At 39.4% G+C, this 17,056-nt stretch overlaps 1 protein-coding gene across 3 annotated transcripts in view; it reads right to left on the bottom strand.

Annotated features, from left to right (window-relative positions):
- The window catches only part of NOXRED1 (NADP dependent oxidoreductase domain containing 1), a 21,198-nt gene continuing 4,142 nt past the window's right edge, over positions 1-17,056 (bottom strand). For all 3 annotated transcript variants that reach the window (XM_047863290.1, XM_047863292.1, XM_047863291.1), the window contains exons 2-7: positions 16,854-17,025; positions 14,986-15,188; positions 10,173-10,353; positions 9,424-9,575; positions 8,561-8,783; positions 1-619 (exon numbers count right to left, since the gene is read on the bottom strand). In XM_047863290.1, coding sequence (XP_047719246.1) covers positions 442-619; positions 8,561-8,783; positions 9,424-9,575; positions 10,173-10,353; positions 14,986-15,188; positions 16,854-17,025 — 1,109 coding nt within the window. In that variant the 3' untranslated portion in view covers positions 1-441. The remainder of the gene's footprint in view (positions 620-8,560; positions 8,784-9,423; positions 9,576-10,172; positions 10,354-14,985; positions 15,189-16,853; positions 17,026-17,056) is intronic.

Genomic DNA, 17,056 nt, shown 5'->3' on the forward strand with positions numbered 1-17,056 from the left:
TTCAATTAAGATTGTTTACCACACATTTTACTTCTTTATCCAAAATGGTAGGAAAAGCAAGCTGTATCATTTGTCAGCTACTCACTGCTACAGGAGAACAAGCTGCAATATATACTGTCTAAACAGCTAATAATTTAGCTTTTAGAAGTGAAATAATTTATATTAACACGGCTTTCCTAGGGAAGCGGCTTACTTAAGTGTGTCAGATTATATAGTTTCTTTTGGTTGTTTCCAAAAGCCAGACATACCCAAATATACTAATGTAAAAGACTTCTTGTTTTATTCTATATTTTAAAGAACATCAGTATAATTTTCTAATTCCTTAATGCCCAACATGTGGCAAACACAATGTAATCACACGATTCCTAATGTGAATTGTGATAATCAGGGTACAACCATTGTGGAAGGGAAAAAAAATCCTGATTCCTGAGGTCTCTTCTCTTATTGGGAGGGAGAGCCTCTGGAGACCACTGGCTGCTGTTTTTTGGTTAGGGAGATGCCAAATGAATCACAGTATAGAAGGGTAAGGTGGTCCTGGAGAGCAGTACTGGTTGAGAGCTGCTGACTAAATGGAGTTTCCTTGAGTTGCACAGCAGTCAGATCAAACCAGGGGAAAGGCCTGGAGTGAAAAAAAATACTGTTACTTTTTAACGTCTGTTCAGTACATCTGATTTGGCTGTTAAACAGAACAGGAAATAAGGTACTTTATTTTTATATCAAACTAATTAAAATTCATAGTTAAACATTCAGCTAGAACTATTCACTATGTGGATTTAATTGTACTTACGATTTTTGTACTTATGTACATTTTTCTAAGTGTGCAGGAATTCATAATTAATTAAAGAATGATTATAATAATGACACTGATGTTCTTTTCAGTATATTTCCCTTGAATTTAGAAATAGAATATGTAAGAGGATCATGGACATTAGGAATACAAAAGATCTCATTTCTTTTTAGCTGTTCTCTTCAACAGGGGTGCCTGGGTGGTTCAGTCGGTTAAGCGGCTTACTTTGGCTCAGGTCATGATCTCATGGTTGGTGAGTTTGAGCCCTGCCTCGGGCTCTGTGCTGACAGCTCAGAGCCTGGAGCCTGCTTCGGATTCTGTGTCTCCTTCTCTCTCTCCCTCTCTCTCTCTCTCTCTCTCTCTCTCTCTCTGCCCCTCCCCCACCTGCACTCTGTCTCAAAAATAAATACTAAAAAAAAAAAAATTTTTAAAGATATCTTCTTCAACAAATGGGGTGCCTGGGTGGCTCAGTTGTTAAGCGTCCAACTTCAGCTCAGGTCATGATCTCACGGGTTCATGATCGGGGTCTGTGCTGACAGCTTGGAGCCTGAAGCCTGCTTCAGATTCTGTGTCTCCCTCTCTCTCTGCCCCTCCCCAGCTGACACTCTGTCTCTATCAAAAATTAATAAAAAGCATTAAAATAAAAAAAGATATCCTCTTCAACTTATTAAGGTATATAGATCAACACATGTATAGGGACTTTCAAGTCTTTTTTTTTATGTATAAGTTCCCCGTCCTCCTTTTTTTCCTTGCAGTTTTTTTGTTGAAGAAATTAGGTTGTTTATCCTCTAAAATTTCCCATATTCTAGATTTTGCTGATAATATCTCATGGTCATTTAACATTTTCCTGTCTCTTGAATTTATATCTATACTTGATCAAATTCTGGGGTTTTTTGTAAGAGTATTTCATCTGTATCTATTTTTATCCAGAAATACATTGTCTCTCTTTCTGCAGTGTTAAGACTGATTAATGGATTCAGTCTGATCTATTCATTATAAAGCTCCCCCATCAACTTTTCACCTATAGTTGCCTAGATTATTTCGTTAGAGTTTACAAAATGATGATATTCTACCACTCCTTCATTTAAGAAGGAATCTTTCAACTTTATAAATAGTGCCAGAAGCCAAGAGCAAACATCTTACTCAGTAATTTAACATTAAAAACATAGCCTATTTTCAAGTTCATTTGTCACAGCAAATATTGAGAGTAGTTACCTCTTGAAAATGGGATTTAAGGGAGGTACTTTCACTTTCTGTTTGGTACATTTTAGTTGATATCCTATTTACTATAAACGTTTGTTACTTTTCTAATTTTTAAAGTCATTTTTTAAAAATTCACATGAAAAATAAATGCATAAGGATTTTGGAAAATAATAGGGGTACCTGGGTGGCTTAGACAGTTGAGCGTCCAACTTCGGCTCAGGTCATGATCTCACAGTTCGTGAGTTTGAGCCCTGTGTCAGGCTCTGTGCTGACAGCTTAGAGCTTGAAGCCTGCTTCAAAGTCTGTGTTTCCCTCCCTCTCTCTGCCCCTCCCCTGTTCATTCTCTATCTCTCTCTAAATAAATAAACATTAAAAATTTTTTTGGAAAATAATAATGAAGAGGACTTGCCCTATCAGATACAAAAATATAGAAACACATTACAGCAATTAATCATAGCATGGGAGCTTTGGCATGGCAAAGGAAACAATCAGCAAAACTACAAGGCAGCCGACAGAATGGGAGAAGATATTTGCAAATGACCTATCAGATGAAGGGTTACTATCCAAAATCTATAAAGAACTTATCAAACTCAACACCCAAAAAAATAAATAATCCAGTGAAGAAATGGGCAAAAGATATGAATAGACACTTTTCCAAAGAAGACATCCAGATGGCTAACAGACACATGAAAAAATGTTCAAAATCACTCATCATCAGGGAAATACAAGTTAAAACCACAATGAGATACTATCTCACACCTGTCAGAATGGCTAACATTAACAACTCAGGCAACAACAGATGTTGATGAGGATGCAGAGAAAGAGGAACCCTATTGCACTGCTGGTGGGAATGCAAACTGGGCCACTCTGGAAAACAGTATGGAGGTTCCTCAAAAAATTAAAAATAGAACTACCCTATGACCCAGCAATTGCACTACTAGGTATTTATCCAAAGGATATAGGTGTGCTGTTCTGAAGAGGCACATGGACCCCAATGTTTATAGCAGCACTATCGACAATAGCCAAAGTATGGAAGAGCCCAAATGTCCATCAACTGATGAATGGATAAAGAAGTACGTACACACACACACACACACACACACACACACACACACACACACTGGAATATTACTTGGCAATCAAAAATGAAATCTTGCCATTTGCAACAACATGGATGAAACTAGAGGGTATTATGCTAAGTGAAATTAGAGAAAGACAAATATCATGACTTCACTCATATGTGGAATTTAAGATACAAAATAGATGAACATAAGGGAAGGGAAGCAAAAATAATATAAAAACAGGAAGGGAGACAAAACATAAAAGACTTAAATTCAGAAAACAAACCAAGGGTTGCCAGAGGGGTTGTGGGTGGAGGGAAAGACTAAATGGGCAAGGGGCATTAAGGAGGGCACTTGTTGGAATGAACACTGGCTATTATAGGTAGGGGATGAATCACTGGATTCTATTCCTGAAATCATTATTGCACTATATGTGAACTTGGATGTAAATTAAAAATAAATAAAAATAAAGTTGATGACAAAAAAAAAATCATAGCATAGGAATAGAAAATAGGCCCACAGTTCAGAATACAGTCCAGAAATATACCCATAAATATCTTGCATTTTATTAAATAATAAAAATCATATTTCAAATTGGTAGGAAAAGGAATGGCCACTCTATAAATAATGTAGGACAATTGGCTTTCCAAAATGAATAGAAGGTACTAAAAATCCAAAACTGCTTAAAGATTTAAATATTTTAAAAATAAAATACTAGAAGAAAATATAGAATATCTTAGGATGCAGATGGTCTTTATAAATATGATTTAAAACCCCAAAGCCATAAAGCAGTGATTTGACACTTTTGACTACAAAAATGAGAATCTCTGAGCAGCAAAAGGTACCAAAAAGAAAGAAAAATATGAAAATTATTTCCAATACACATAATGTATTCCTACTGAAAACCTTCTCTGAAACAATATATAAAAGCAAACAAAAGAGAAACGAATAGGCAAAGAATATATAATGAGAACGAGAGAGAACACAAGAGCAACAACTTGGAAGCTGGAAAAAATATGGACAAATAACACTGAGCTGAATCGAAGTCAGCAACAGGGAGAACCAAGACACAGTCCATTTACATCATAGAACCCACAAAAGACTCAAGATGTAGTGGGACCCAGTACATCAGAAGTGGAGATGAGATGGGACTCAAAATGGGATGATGGACTGAAAATCTTAAAAAAGAGAGAGACCCTCACAGCACACTACCCAATGCTGCACAGTTAGGAGACTGTCCCTCCTCCTCCCCAACAGAAGATTTATTCTCTAGAAGAGTTAAATAGAGGGTCATGGGGGGCACCTGGCTGGCTCAGTCGGTGGAGTGGGCAACTCTTGATCTCAGGGGTCATGAGTTTGAGACCCACATTGGGTGTGAAGATTACTTAAATATATAAGACTTTAAAAAAAAATAGGGAGTCTCTGGACAAGGAGACAATAGGCACTGTTGCGGGCAAGGATTTGCTGAATAGAAGGGATATAAAGTAAAAAAAATACAAGCAATAAGATGACCCCTCTTCTTATACACATGCATAGCTTTCTTTCCCCCAGTTGGGTCCCAAAGACATAAATCAATATTCAGCGTTTCCCAAGGAAATAGCTGACCAAATCACTCTGTAGTAATGACTACAGTAACAGAGTTTCCAATCAACTTTTTAGTAACCAGGACCTTAAATGTGAGCAAAGCTCTCCATATACGTACTCGAATAAAGCTTCTCAAATCCATGATAGAAAACAAAACAAGTGATCAGTACAGATTCCTCACAGAAGAAAAAAATTCATTTACATTCTCAAAGGGATAAGAGATGGTATTGCATAGTGAAATGACAACAGGATGCTACATAAAAAGGAATATTTTGAGACTTAAAAATTTTGAAAATATTCAGAATATACCAAAAATTAAAATATGTTCAAAATATGATAGCAAAAACAGTATAGTTGAAATCTCTCAGAAAATATAAATAGACAAAGATATTAAAAATAGAAAAGATAGGGGCACCTGGGTGGCTCAGTCAGTTAAGCATCTGACACTTGACTTCAGCTCAGGTCATGATCTTGTGGTCGTGGGATCGAGCCCCATGTTGGGCTCCATACTAAGCATGGAACCTGCTTGAGATTCTCCCTCTTTGTCCCTCCCCATCTTCCTAAAAATAATAATAATAACAACAACAACAACAATAATAATAATAATAAATAATTTAAAAATAGGAAAGATAAAGAAAATCAGAGTTTCAGTCCAGGAGGTTCAACATTGGACTAAAGAGGAGAGACAAAACAGGAAAGGGGAGGAAATTATCAAAGACATAACTGGAGAAAAGTAGAGAATTTGACACTCAGGTTAAAAAGGACTGCTGAATGTTCTGTTTCTTTTATGGGTACCAGTTACATGCATATTTCCTTTACAATAGTTCATTAAACTGCATTATTTAGGAATTAATGGAATATGCACTTTTCTGCATAAGTGTTATATTTCACAAAATTTTTTTTAATTAAGGGGGAAAGGAGAAAGGCTCACCATGTGCCCAGCACAGTGAGTTAAAATAGACCTACATCAAAAATAAAATAAAATAAAATAAAATAGACCCAAATTCATCACCCATCATAAAATTTCAGGATACCGAGGTCAAAAGATCCTAAAAGCTTCCAGGGAGAAAAGGAACAGATTTCAAAAAAAGTTTGAATTCAAGAATTAGAATGGCATTGTACTTCGCAACAGCAACTCTGTCTGGGGCGCCTGGGTGGCTCAGTCAGTTAAGCATCCAACTTCAGCTCAGGTCATGATCTCACAGTTCGTGGGTTTGAGCCCCTTGTCAGGTTCTGTGCTGACAGCTCAGAGCCTGGAGCCTGCTTCAGATTCTATCTCTCTCTCTGCCCCTCTCCTACTCGCGCTCTGTCTCCCTCTCTCTCTCAAAAAATGAGTAAAAACATTTAAAAATTAAAAAAAAAAAAAAAACAGCAACTCTGTGAGACAATGAAGCAATGCCTTTAAAACTCTGAGGCAAAATTACTTCTAACTTAGAATTCTACACCTGGCTATGTTCTCATAAAATATTAGGTTAGAATAAAAACATTTTCAGACACAGTCTCTATAATTACATTGTTTTCAAAAGAAGCTACCGAAAGAAGATATGATCCACCACTATGAAAGAGTAAACCATACCAGAGGAAGAGGGATCCAGGAAAAAGAGATCCAATGTAAGAGAGAAAAAGGAATCCCAAGCTAAGGGTGAAGGGAAATCCCCAAACTAGAAGTGCTTCACTGGCCTTTGGTGATTAATTAGAATTCGAGAGATGGGAGACAATCAAGGATTACTTCCAGGCTTCTGTTTAAACAACTTGGCAAAAGAGCATGTAATTAGGTAAGAAACACCAGCAGAGCAGGTATGAGAGCAGGTATGCTTCTGGACATGTTGAGTTTGAGGGGAGACGGTGACTACAAACTTAACTTGGGTATAGAGTTGACTCTAGGCTAGAGAAAGAGTCATTTGCTGTCAGTGCAAAGATGGCAACCTAAGTCCCTGAACTGGAAATGATCACCCATGAACAAAGTGTAGAATGGCAATAAAGAAGGCCTAGGACAGAGCCCTGAAAACTCCCAGACATAAAGATGAGGCAAAAGAGGAGCTGGCAAAGGAGGGGCTAGAGAGACAGGAAGAAAATGAGAAGAACCTAAGGGTATCATGAAAGCCAAGAAAAGAGATTGCTTCAAGAAGGATTCAAGAGTTCCAGGTTCATTGGGGCGCCTGGGTGGCGCAGTCGGTTAAGCGTCCGACTTCAGCTCAAGTCACGATCTCGCGGTCCGTGAGTTCGAGCCCCGCGTCAGGCTCTGGGCTGATGGCTCAGAGCCTGGAGCCTGTTTCCAATTCTGTCTCCCTCTCTCTCTGCCCCTCCCCCGTTCATGCTCTGTCTCTCTCTGTCCCAAAAATAAATAAACATTAAAAAAAAAAAATTTAAAAGAGTTCCAGGTTCAATAGTCAAGGAAGAGGAGGATTAAAAATTGCCAAATGAGGGGCACCTGGGTGGCTCAGTCGGTTGAACGTCCAACTTCAGCTCAGGTCATGGTCTTGCAGTTCGTGAGTTTGAGCCCTATGTCGGGCTCTGTGCTAACAAACGGCTCAGAGCCTGGAGCCTGCTTCAGATTCTGTATCTCTCTCTCTCTCTCCCCCTCCCCTACTCATGCTCTGCTTCTCTCTGTCTCTCAAAAATAAATAAATGTTAAAAAAATAATAATAAATAAATTGTTGGGGCACTTGGGTGGCTCAGTTGGTTAAGCTTCCGACTTCAGCTCAGGTCATGATCTCACAGTTCGTGGGTTGGAGCCCCACATCAGGCTCTGTGCTGACAGCTCAGAGCCTGGACCCCGCTTCAGATTCTGTGTCTCTCTCTCCCTCTCTGCCCCTCCCCTGCTTGCTCTGTCTCTCTCTCTCTCTCTCTCTCTCTGTCTCTCTCTCTCTCTCTCAAAATAAATAAAAGTTTAAAAAAATACTTAAAAAAAATTGCCAAATGCATTTAGTGGCATGGAAGTCACTGGTAATAAGGGCAACAGTTTTTCCCTATTAGATTATCAAAGATAAAAAAGATTGATTCTTATAGCTATCAAGCTATGGAGAAATGGCACACTCATACACACTGGTGGAAATGTAAATAAGCACCACGTTTTTTAAAGATTTTTTTTTAAGTTTATTTATTTAGAGAGACAGAAAGTGTGTGCGTGCAGGCATGCGAGTAGGGGAGGGGCAGAGAGAGAATCCTAAGCAGCCTCCACACTGTCAGTGCAGAGCCCAACATGGGGCTCAATCCCAACAACCTTAAGATCATGACCTGAGTCAAAATCAAGAGTCAGATACTTAACCGACTGAGCCACCCAGGTGCTCTAAGCACCACGTTTTTGATAAGCAATTTGGGAATACCTATCAAACATAAAGTGTATATACCCTCTAACCCAGAAATATTCTTCTAGAATATTCTAGATATTCATCCAACAGAAATATTGGTACAAGTGTGCAAGCTATGTATAAAAATGTTCATATGCAGACCCTTATTCAGATTTTGAGGCAGGGAGAAACTACATTACCATCAAGAATAAATAAGATGAATAAATTCAATGAAATAATATACCCAATGGATCCCTACGCATTGCTTATAAATAGAGTAGATATGATTGTACTGACGTAGAATGGCATCCACAACATATTAAATGAAAAATCAGCATATATAGTCCCCATGTTTCAAAAATGTACAGATATAGATATGCATACACATTATAATACCATGATAATATAAATATGTTTGTAAATACATAGATTAAAAGACAAAAATATAAAACTCACTGGAGGTAAAGTCTATGGAACGGTATTTGAGGAGCAAAGGAGAGCTTTCGCTTTTCCACTAGTTGGATTTTTCACAAGAATGTATTATTTTTATAAAATTTTAAAGATCACGTGAAAGGAAAAAGCATCTGCTAAGATGTGTGGGAGAAATTAGAATAGCCAGCTGTCTGGTGCCTTACCTTTTCTGAGATAGGTTCTTGGTATAGACTTGGTTGACAAAATCACCTAATTGAAATTTGGGGCAAGATGCTCCATCCTTCTCACAGTCTTCAAAGTGCACAGAGAGGAACAGTTCATTCAGATGTTGCAGCACTTGTAAGTGGGGCATGTCCTTTGCAGTGCAGATGTTTAGGATGGCGTAGAACACTCCCTCCAACCACTTGATATTGAGGATTATTCCCCCTACACATTAATGGGAAGGGAAATACCAGTCAGCACCACCAAAAAGGTTTGCTGGGAACACAGGACAAAGAACAGTCATCTTTTTTCCAAGACAGGTGGGTCATATGAACCTCAAGATAAGCAAACACTCCTCTTTCTGGGCCAAGAGCCCTGACTGTGCCCTTTATAACAAATCATGTATCAACCCCACCACAGGAGGACAGGTATGACTAATGTAGACATTGCTAATGGCAAAAGCATCTCTAGAAATCTCTGGAATGATCCTCCCAATAAGGAGAAGAAACTAAGGAAAAATGCAAGATTAGAGCAGGGAAATGCCATTTAATGCCAGACAGCACATCCTCCTGTTTAAATAGGCTCTCCCCTCTGGCTGTTTCTGGCTCAGCCTTAACAGGTCCAAATACTCAGACTTGTCTGCTTTCCTCTATGGAGGCGACTTTTTGTTACCAAAGCTGTTCCCATTCAAAACTAAACAGCTGAGAATGTATCCAGCTTGTACTCCCCCTACACACATAACCCAAGACATACAGACACACACACACACACACACACACACACACACACACTGGGATTATAAAATAGTACCAGGCCGAGAGGAAGTAACTTTCAAAAGAGTGCCAAACACACAGCAAGCCTTTACCAGCAGAACTGTAGGGGCAGGTAGCCTGAAGGGTCGCAGGATCTTGGAGGGCAGCTGTGATCTCCTTATTGGCCCCCCAGATGTTGACAAAATCTTCAACACACTGATACTGAGGCCGCAAGATATTGGTGTGGTCCAGCAGGAGTTTCAACCTGAAAGGAAATCCCCCAAGACATGGAGTGCTGGGCTAGGACCATCATAAACCACCACAGGATCCATTGCATTGGATCATATCCAACCCCAACAACATCCTCCCCTGCACAACACCGCTCAGAGGCAAACATGGGTGGAGGCAGCACTGAGGGCACTGCTTATTAGTTGGACTCTTTCAACCACTAACACTTAGTGAATGTTGTCTCATGCCAAACACCAGGCTAGACAATAGGGGCACAAAAATACTATTTGACACATGCTGTGAATCATTTTTCATGTTGGTCACTGGTGGTTTCCCTTCCCATTAATGCACAAGGGGAACGCTAGTCAGCCTCAAGTAGTGGGAAGCCATGCGCCATTGCAGTTCTAAACATTTGCACATGAAAGAAAATGTTCCACCCACAAGTGCTGTTTGTGGAAAAGTGGGGAAGACACAATTAGAAAGGCTGGCTGGGTGTGGCAGGAGAAGCTGCTTCTACCTTATTACCGGGAATGACCAACTCCATGAGGTAGGGGGCTGGGGTGGCGGTGGGGGGTAGAAGCCAGATATGAGGGGATATGGTTCTGCCAGTTCCGTGCTCTCCCTAACAGGATACCTGGCTATTGGGATAGCAGCTGCGAAGCTGTACACAATGCAACCTTTTTCCAGGCGGGCTTGAATTTCCAGACAGATAGTAGGCAGCTGAGATGGCAGGCAGCAGAGGAATATCAAGTTGGCCCAGTTCACCAGATAAGGGTTATGGTAAAAGCACTGGATTCCCAGTTTCTGGAACTCATCTGGGAGGGATAAAGGAAGAAAGAAAGATCATAGTACAAATGAGTTTGAGCTAAACATCAACTATGGGGAGAGGATGACAATTACTTCATCTCAAGTCCTGTCAACACATAAATCAAAGAATTCCCCTCACATCTTCTAGAAGACACAGGTAATGCCCTAACCCCATTATCAAAGCAGCTAGCACCACTGCAACAGTGCTTGAGATTACAATTCATCCTTATCTTCTTTTAGACCTAATGCTAGAATTTTTCAGGTTTGTTTGTTTATTTTTGAGAAAGAAAAAATCTGGAAGAAGCCTTCTTGCTCTAATTTACTGAAGGCTTACCACATGCCAGATAGTGTACAAAGTACTCTACGTACATTGTAAGGGAATCCTCACAAGGACCTTCTGAGACAGAGATTGGTATTATTCCTATATTACAAATGAGGAAACTGAGGTTTCAAGAAATCATTTGGCTTGCCTAGAGTTACACAGCTAACTGGCTTGAGCTCTCAGGTAGGAATGGCTAAGAGAGTGGAAAAGTATAGGGCAGAGGCTGGAGGAGTCTGGAAATATGGTTTCAGTAAAGTAGACACAACTGACTGTTAACAAGATACTTTTAAATGTTGAGAGAAATGTGGTAGCTCATGTATTTTCAGTATATCGGTCACTGATAGTTAATCATTTGTACTTTTTCAATATGGATTTCAAAAGTAAAAATGTAAAATCACATAAGGCAGCATGTTTTAATTGTTATTGGAAAAAAGAATATTATAGACATTGGAGAGGTGAGTTTTTATTTTCACTACCAAGAGTACATGATACATGTGATGCTATTGTTATCTGGGCACTTGTAAACCTAGAAGATGGACAGGACAAAGAGGAAGTTTAAAAAATATACACAAGGGCACCTGGGTGGCTCAGTCAGTTGAGTGTCTGACTCTTGATTTCAGCTCAGCTCAGATCATGATGCCAGGGTCATGGGATTAAGCTCCGCATCAGGCTCCATGCTGAACATGGAGCCTGCTTGAGATTCTTTCTCTCTCTCTCTCTCTCTCTCTCTCTCTCTCTCTCTCTCTCCCCCTCCCTCCCTCCCTCCCTCCCTCCCCTGCTCATGCTCTAAAATAAAAAAAGAAAACATGCACAGCCATTCTTCTTTCATGTTTTGCTCTCAAAAGTGTACAGACTCTGATGCTAAGCATTTTGAGTTCCTGCTTCCTGACACAACATGCAGTGATATTCTAAAACTACAATTTCAGGGGCACCTGGGTGGCTCAGCATCTGACTCTTGATTTCAGCTCAGGTCATGATCTCATGGTTCATGGGGTTGAGCCCGGCATCGAGCTCTGTGCTGGTAGTGCAGAGCCTGTTTGGGATTGTCTCTCTCTCTTTCTCTCTCTCTCTCTCTCTCTCTCTCTCTCTCTCTCTGCATCTCCCCTGCTCATGCTCTTAAATTAATTAGTTAATTAATTTTAAAAACTGCAATTTTATTATTAAAAAATATAGTGCTTTCCAAGGAATATATGTACCTTATTGAAATATCACATATACTAGTCCTATTGATAAGATTTAAGAGATTTGTCTTGGGTGGTAAGATTTTTTTCAAGTTTCTTTAATACAGAAAGAATGCTTGCAAACTAATAAGAAAAAAATTAGAAAAAAAACGTTCAGCATTCCACACAAAAGTTGAACAAAAAGAACTCAAAAAAGATGAAATAGCAATAAACCTATAAAAAATATTCAGTTCTTCTTGGAGAGTGTTATGCTAAGTGAAATAAGCCATACAGAGAAAGACAGATACCATATGGTTTCACTCTTATGTGGATCCTGAGAAACTTAACAGAAACCCATGGGGGAGGGGAAGGAAAAAGGAAAAAAAAAGAGGTTAGAGTGGGAGAGAGCCAAAGCATGAGAGACTCTTAAAAACTGAAACAGGGGCGCCTGGGTGGCGCAGTCGGTTAAGCGTCCGACTTCAGCCAGGTCACGATTTCGCGGTCCGTGAGTTCGAGCCCCGCGTCGGGCTCTGGGCTGATGGCTCGGAGCCTGGAGCCTGTTTCCAATTCTGTGTCTCCCTCTCTCTCTGCCCCTCCCCCGTTCATGCTCTGTCTCTCTCTGTCCCAAAAATAAATAAACGTTGAAAAAAAAAATTAAAAAAAAAAAAACAAAAAACTGAGAACAGGGGCACCTGGGTGGCGCAGTCAGTTAAGCCTCCGACTTCAGCCAGGTCACAATCTCGCGGTCCGGGAGTTCAAGCCCCGCGTCGGGCTCTGGGCTGATGGCTCAGAGCCTGGAGCCTATTTCCGATTCTGTGTCTCCCTCTCTCTCTGCCCCTCCCTCGTTCATGCTCTGTCTCTCTCTGTCCCAAAAATAAATAAACATTGAAAAAAAAAATTTTTTTTAATTAAAAAAAAATAAAAAATAAAAAAAAAAACTGAGAACAAACTGAGGGTTGATGGGGGATGGGAGGGAGGGGAAAGTGGGTGATGGGTATTGAGGGCACCTGTTGGGATGAGCACTGGGTGTTGTATGGAAACCAATTTGACAATAAACTTCATATATTGAAAAAAATATAAATAAATCATCTTTATAACCTGAAAAAAAAATTCAGTTCTTCTAGTGATCAATGAAGATTAAATGAGAAAAATTTTAGTCATATTTAAATGATTATTAAAAAAAAAAGGATTCCCAGAACTGACAAGAGTATAGTGAAATGGGTGTTCTTTTTTTTAAAAATATCATTTATTGTCAAATTGGCTTACATACAACACCCAGTGCTCATCCCAACAAGTGCCCTCCTCAATGCCCACCACCCACTTTAGTGAAATGGGTGTTCTTACACAATTCTGGTGAAAGCATACATCCCTTTTTGGAAGTCAATCTGAAAAACTATATTAGAAGTTTCTTTAAAAAACTAAACAACGTACCATATGATCTAGCCATTCACTTCCAGGAGTTTACCTATGAAAAAATGAAGCATTTGTCCACACTAATATCTGTACACAAATGTACATAGTAGCCTTATGTATAATAGCTAAAACCAGGAAACAACCTGGATGTCCACTACCAGCTGAACAGATAAACTATGGAATACTCATGCCATGAAGTACTACTCAGAAATAAAAAGAATATCAATATGTGAAACAACATGGGTATATCTCAAAATAATTATGCAGAGTGAAAGAAGTCAGAATGTAAAAGTACAAATTGTATGATTCCATTTATATAAAATTCTAGAAAATGCAAACTAATTGATGGTGACAGAATTCAGATCAGTGGTTTCATGGGGAGCTGCAAGGAGGTAGAGAGAGAAATTATAAGGAAAGTTTTGGGAGTGATGAATAAGTTCATTACCTTAATTGTGTTGATGGTTTCACAGGTGTACAAAGATGTGTCAAAACACAGATGTGTCAAAACATCAAATTGTACACTTTGAAAATGTGCAATTTATTATACACAAATTATATCTTAATAAAGATGTACTTATTCTCTGACCTATTAATTTTATTTTTTAAATTATGTGCAAGGAAATCCAACCAAATACAACATAAATTACCATACAGCCATATTTTGGGATACTAGATAGCCTTAAAATCATTATTTTGAAGAATGTTAAGTAATAGGAGAATATGCTTATGATAAATTAAGTGAAAAATGCAGAATGCAAACAACTTTGTACAGTATCAATTACTGATATAATCTGATATGAGCAGAGAAATATAGGAAGGAAATGGTAACCCTGGTAAGGGGATTATGGATAGTTATTATTTACTTCATTATAGAATATTCTAAATTTCCTATAATACACATAAAAGTATGTTATACTTTTATTACTGAAGTATAACTTATATACAGGGCACACACACATCTGAAGTATCTAGTCTTATCATTTTTGACAAATGCATACACCCATGTAACTCATACCTTTCTCAAGATATTGAACATTTTCATCTCCCCAAAAAGTTCCTTTGGGTCCCTCCTCTGTCAGTCTCCCCAGAAGCAACCACTCTTCTGACCTCTATCATCATAGACTAGTAAGTAAAATTATTATAAAACATTTTTTCAAATTTAGTAATTGTTATTTTTAAAAACACAAGGCCAAATGTTTGGAACTGGTTAATACCCACCAGACTCTAACTGGTCCAATGAGAAGATCTGAACTCTCTTTAGAAAACTTTTCTGTATCAAAGACTCAGAAAGCTATTTTATCACCAAGGGCACAGGGAGGAGAGATAGATATAAAACATTTACAGAGAGAAGAAAGTTTTCCTCTTTTTTTTTTTCTTCCAGTAAAAAGCAAAAGATTTATTTGATCTGAAGAGAAACAGAAGCATGAGAAGAAAGTTGTTTTAAGGAACAAGTTAAAACCCATCTTTCTATGGGCCCCTGGCTGGGTCAGTTGGTGGAGCTTGAGACTCTTGATCTCAGGAATGTGAGTTCAAGTCCCACGTTGGGTGCAGAAGTTACTTAAAAATAAAACCTTTAACACACACACACACACACACACACACACACACACACACACACACACAAACACACCTTCCTAGCTTTTCTCAGGGCTAGCAAGCAGAGAACTCAGCGTGTTGCTCCTTCAAGGAACCTCTTCAAAATGGCCTCATCAACACCTAAAGAGCTACCACACACTGCTCCTCACCCAGGGCCTCTGGCCTGCGAGTGGAAATCCTCAGGTTCTCAGCAGGGATGGGGACAAGCTGAAGCAGTGCACGAGCCAGCTGCTTCCCAAGGTGGCCACCTCCAATGATGCCCACCTTTAACTCATCATCATCATCATCGGGAGTGTCAGCAAGCAATCCAGTCAAGAGACACCTGGAAGTGTGCTTCTCACGTAATGATTCTCTGGAGAAGGAACACACAGACACATAAATGAATATATGCCTGTAGCTCTTAACTGTCAACCTCTGGTGTTCTCTGCTTTAACTTCATCATATGGCAGCCCAGTGGCACCTTTAGTACTCCAGAGATAAGGCATTCCAATCAAGTGCCACTTGTCCAGTATCGCTAGGGAATGAAATGTTTCTCCTGAGTGAATTTTCCAGAAAGAAAAGCATACCCCTTCAAGGGACCGAAACTTGTTTAAAACATTTTTAAATGAACATCTGTTGTTGTTGTTGTTGTTACATGCACTGTGCATTTCCCTGCCCTAGACACAAGATCTGAATATTGAACTGTTTGACTCAGGACTATCATTGTGAACAGCCAACTGTTTATACATCATCCTGGAACACTGTGGGCCAGTTCCTTCACTGTTTCCTATGCAGACAGCTGTCAATTTTCATTGACATCATGATAAGCATACCTTTTCTCACCCTACGCCTACTCTTTCTAGTTTGCTATTTCGCTTTTGCATAGATCTAGGGAACCAGATAACTTAGCTTTTTTCAAACATGATTTATAAAAGTGGTGTATAAGGGAAAACAGATCTGAGAAACTGAGGACCAAGGGTTTGAGGCCACTCTTTCCAGAGGCTCACTTACTGGTTCTGGATGTGTTTCCTTGGCCCAAGGTGAACAAAGTCTAACCTCTGAATATATAAGGCATTGTTTTCTGTTGTTATACTATCTTATATTTGTTCTATATTTCTGTAAAAATTGGTCTTAAGCTCTGGAGTTTCCATATATACATCACAAGCCACATTCTATTTAAGTTTTCTAAGTTGAAAGGAAAGCATTTCCTCTGTGTCCAATCCTCCCAAATATAAAATGCCTCCAGAAGTTTCATATTTTGATTTCTCACCACTCATCTGGGATGCAACCAAAAGGTTTATGTATTCTTATCAGTCAACCAATCAGCAAACTCATTAAGCAGACTACCTCTTTGAGTTTCTGCTGTATCTGTAACATGCTCAATTTAGATCTGGTCCCACCATCTAGGAGTTGATCTAATTTCCAAGAAAAGTAGTCTGGTGGCAGGGGAGCTACCAATGTTAAGGAGTAACCTAGAGTTATAGAATCCAGGAGTCTGGTCTTAAGTACCTTGCTCTCACACACTTCTTGTTTAAGTGTCTGAAGCCGTGTTGTACAAAGACACGAGAGGTCAGGACTAGACTGAGAATATTCCTGGAATACTGTATTCATGTAAGTAACCTGGCCAAAAGGACCCCCAAAGTTTCAGGTGGTTTTCCTGTTAGGGAGAATTCCACTATTAGCTTAGCCCCCAAATTTTCAGCCAATAGCCAGAGAATAGCTAGATATGGTAGCTGTAGAAGCCAAGTTGGTGGTCCCAATGAGGGATGAATGGGTGAATGAATGAACTGATGATCATTTAACCAATCTACCCACCAAAAGGTAATCACAAGCCATGCTTTGTTATGTAACCACAGCCAAGGAATTCTGGTATGCATTTCCTGGTGCTTTCAGACCAGGAGTGATTGACTGTGGGTTGGAAAAGGTAGGAAGACACTCCCCCTGCCAAGTCTATCCTCCAATATAAAAAGTTTAAGTCGTTTGGATTCTCTGCAGTGGGATTCTTCTCCATCTGCCTGACCTTGGAGACCTAGCTTACCTCAAATTATAGAGTAGCTTGCAGAAGAAAGTTGCATGGGCACAGGCCTTGATCACCAGCCCTCGAGAACGGCCCTGCAAATACAGCCAGCTGCAGTCTTCCTCTTGAATCCCATACTCAAACTGCAGGGATTCAAGGTCCTCAAGCAAGTCCATTTCCAAGCCACCATCTCCTGCAGTGATAGATACCAATCAGTTTGGCTC

The sequence above is a fragment of the Prionailurus viverrinus genome, chromosome B3 (assembly GCF_022837055.1).
Source record: "Prionailurus viverrinus isolate Anna chromosome B3, UM_Priviv_1.0, whole genome shotgun sequence".
Classification (NCBI taxonomy): Eukaryota; Metazoa; Chordata; class Mammalia; order Carnivora; family Felidae; genus Prionailurus; species Prionailurus viverrinus.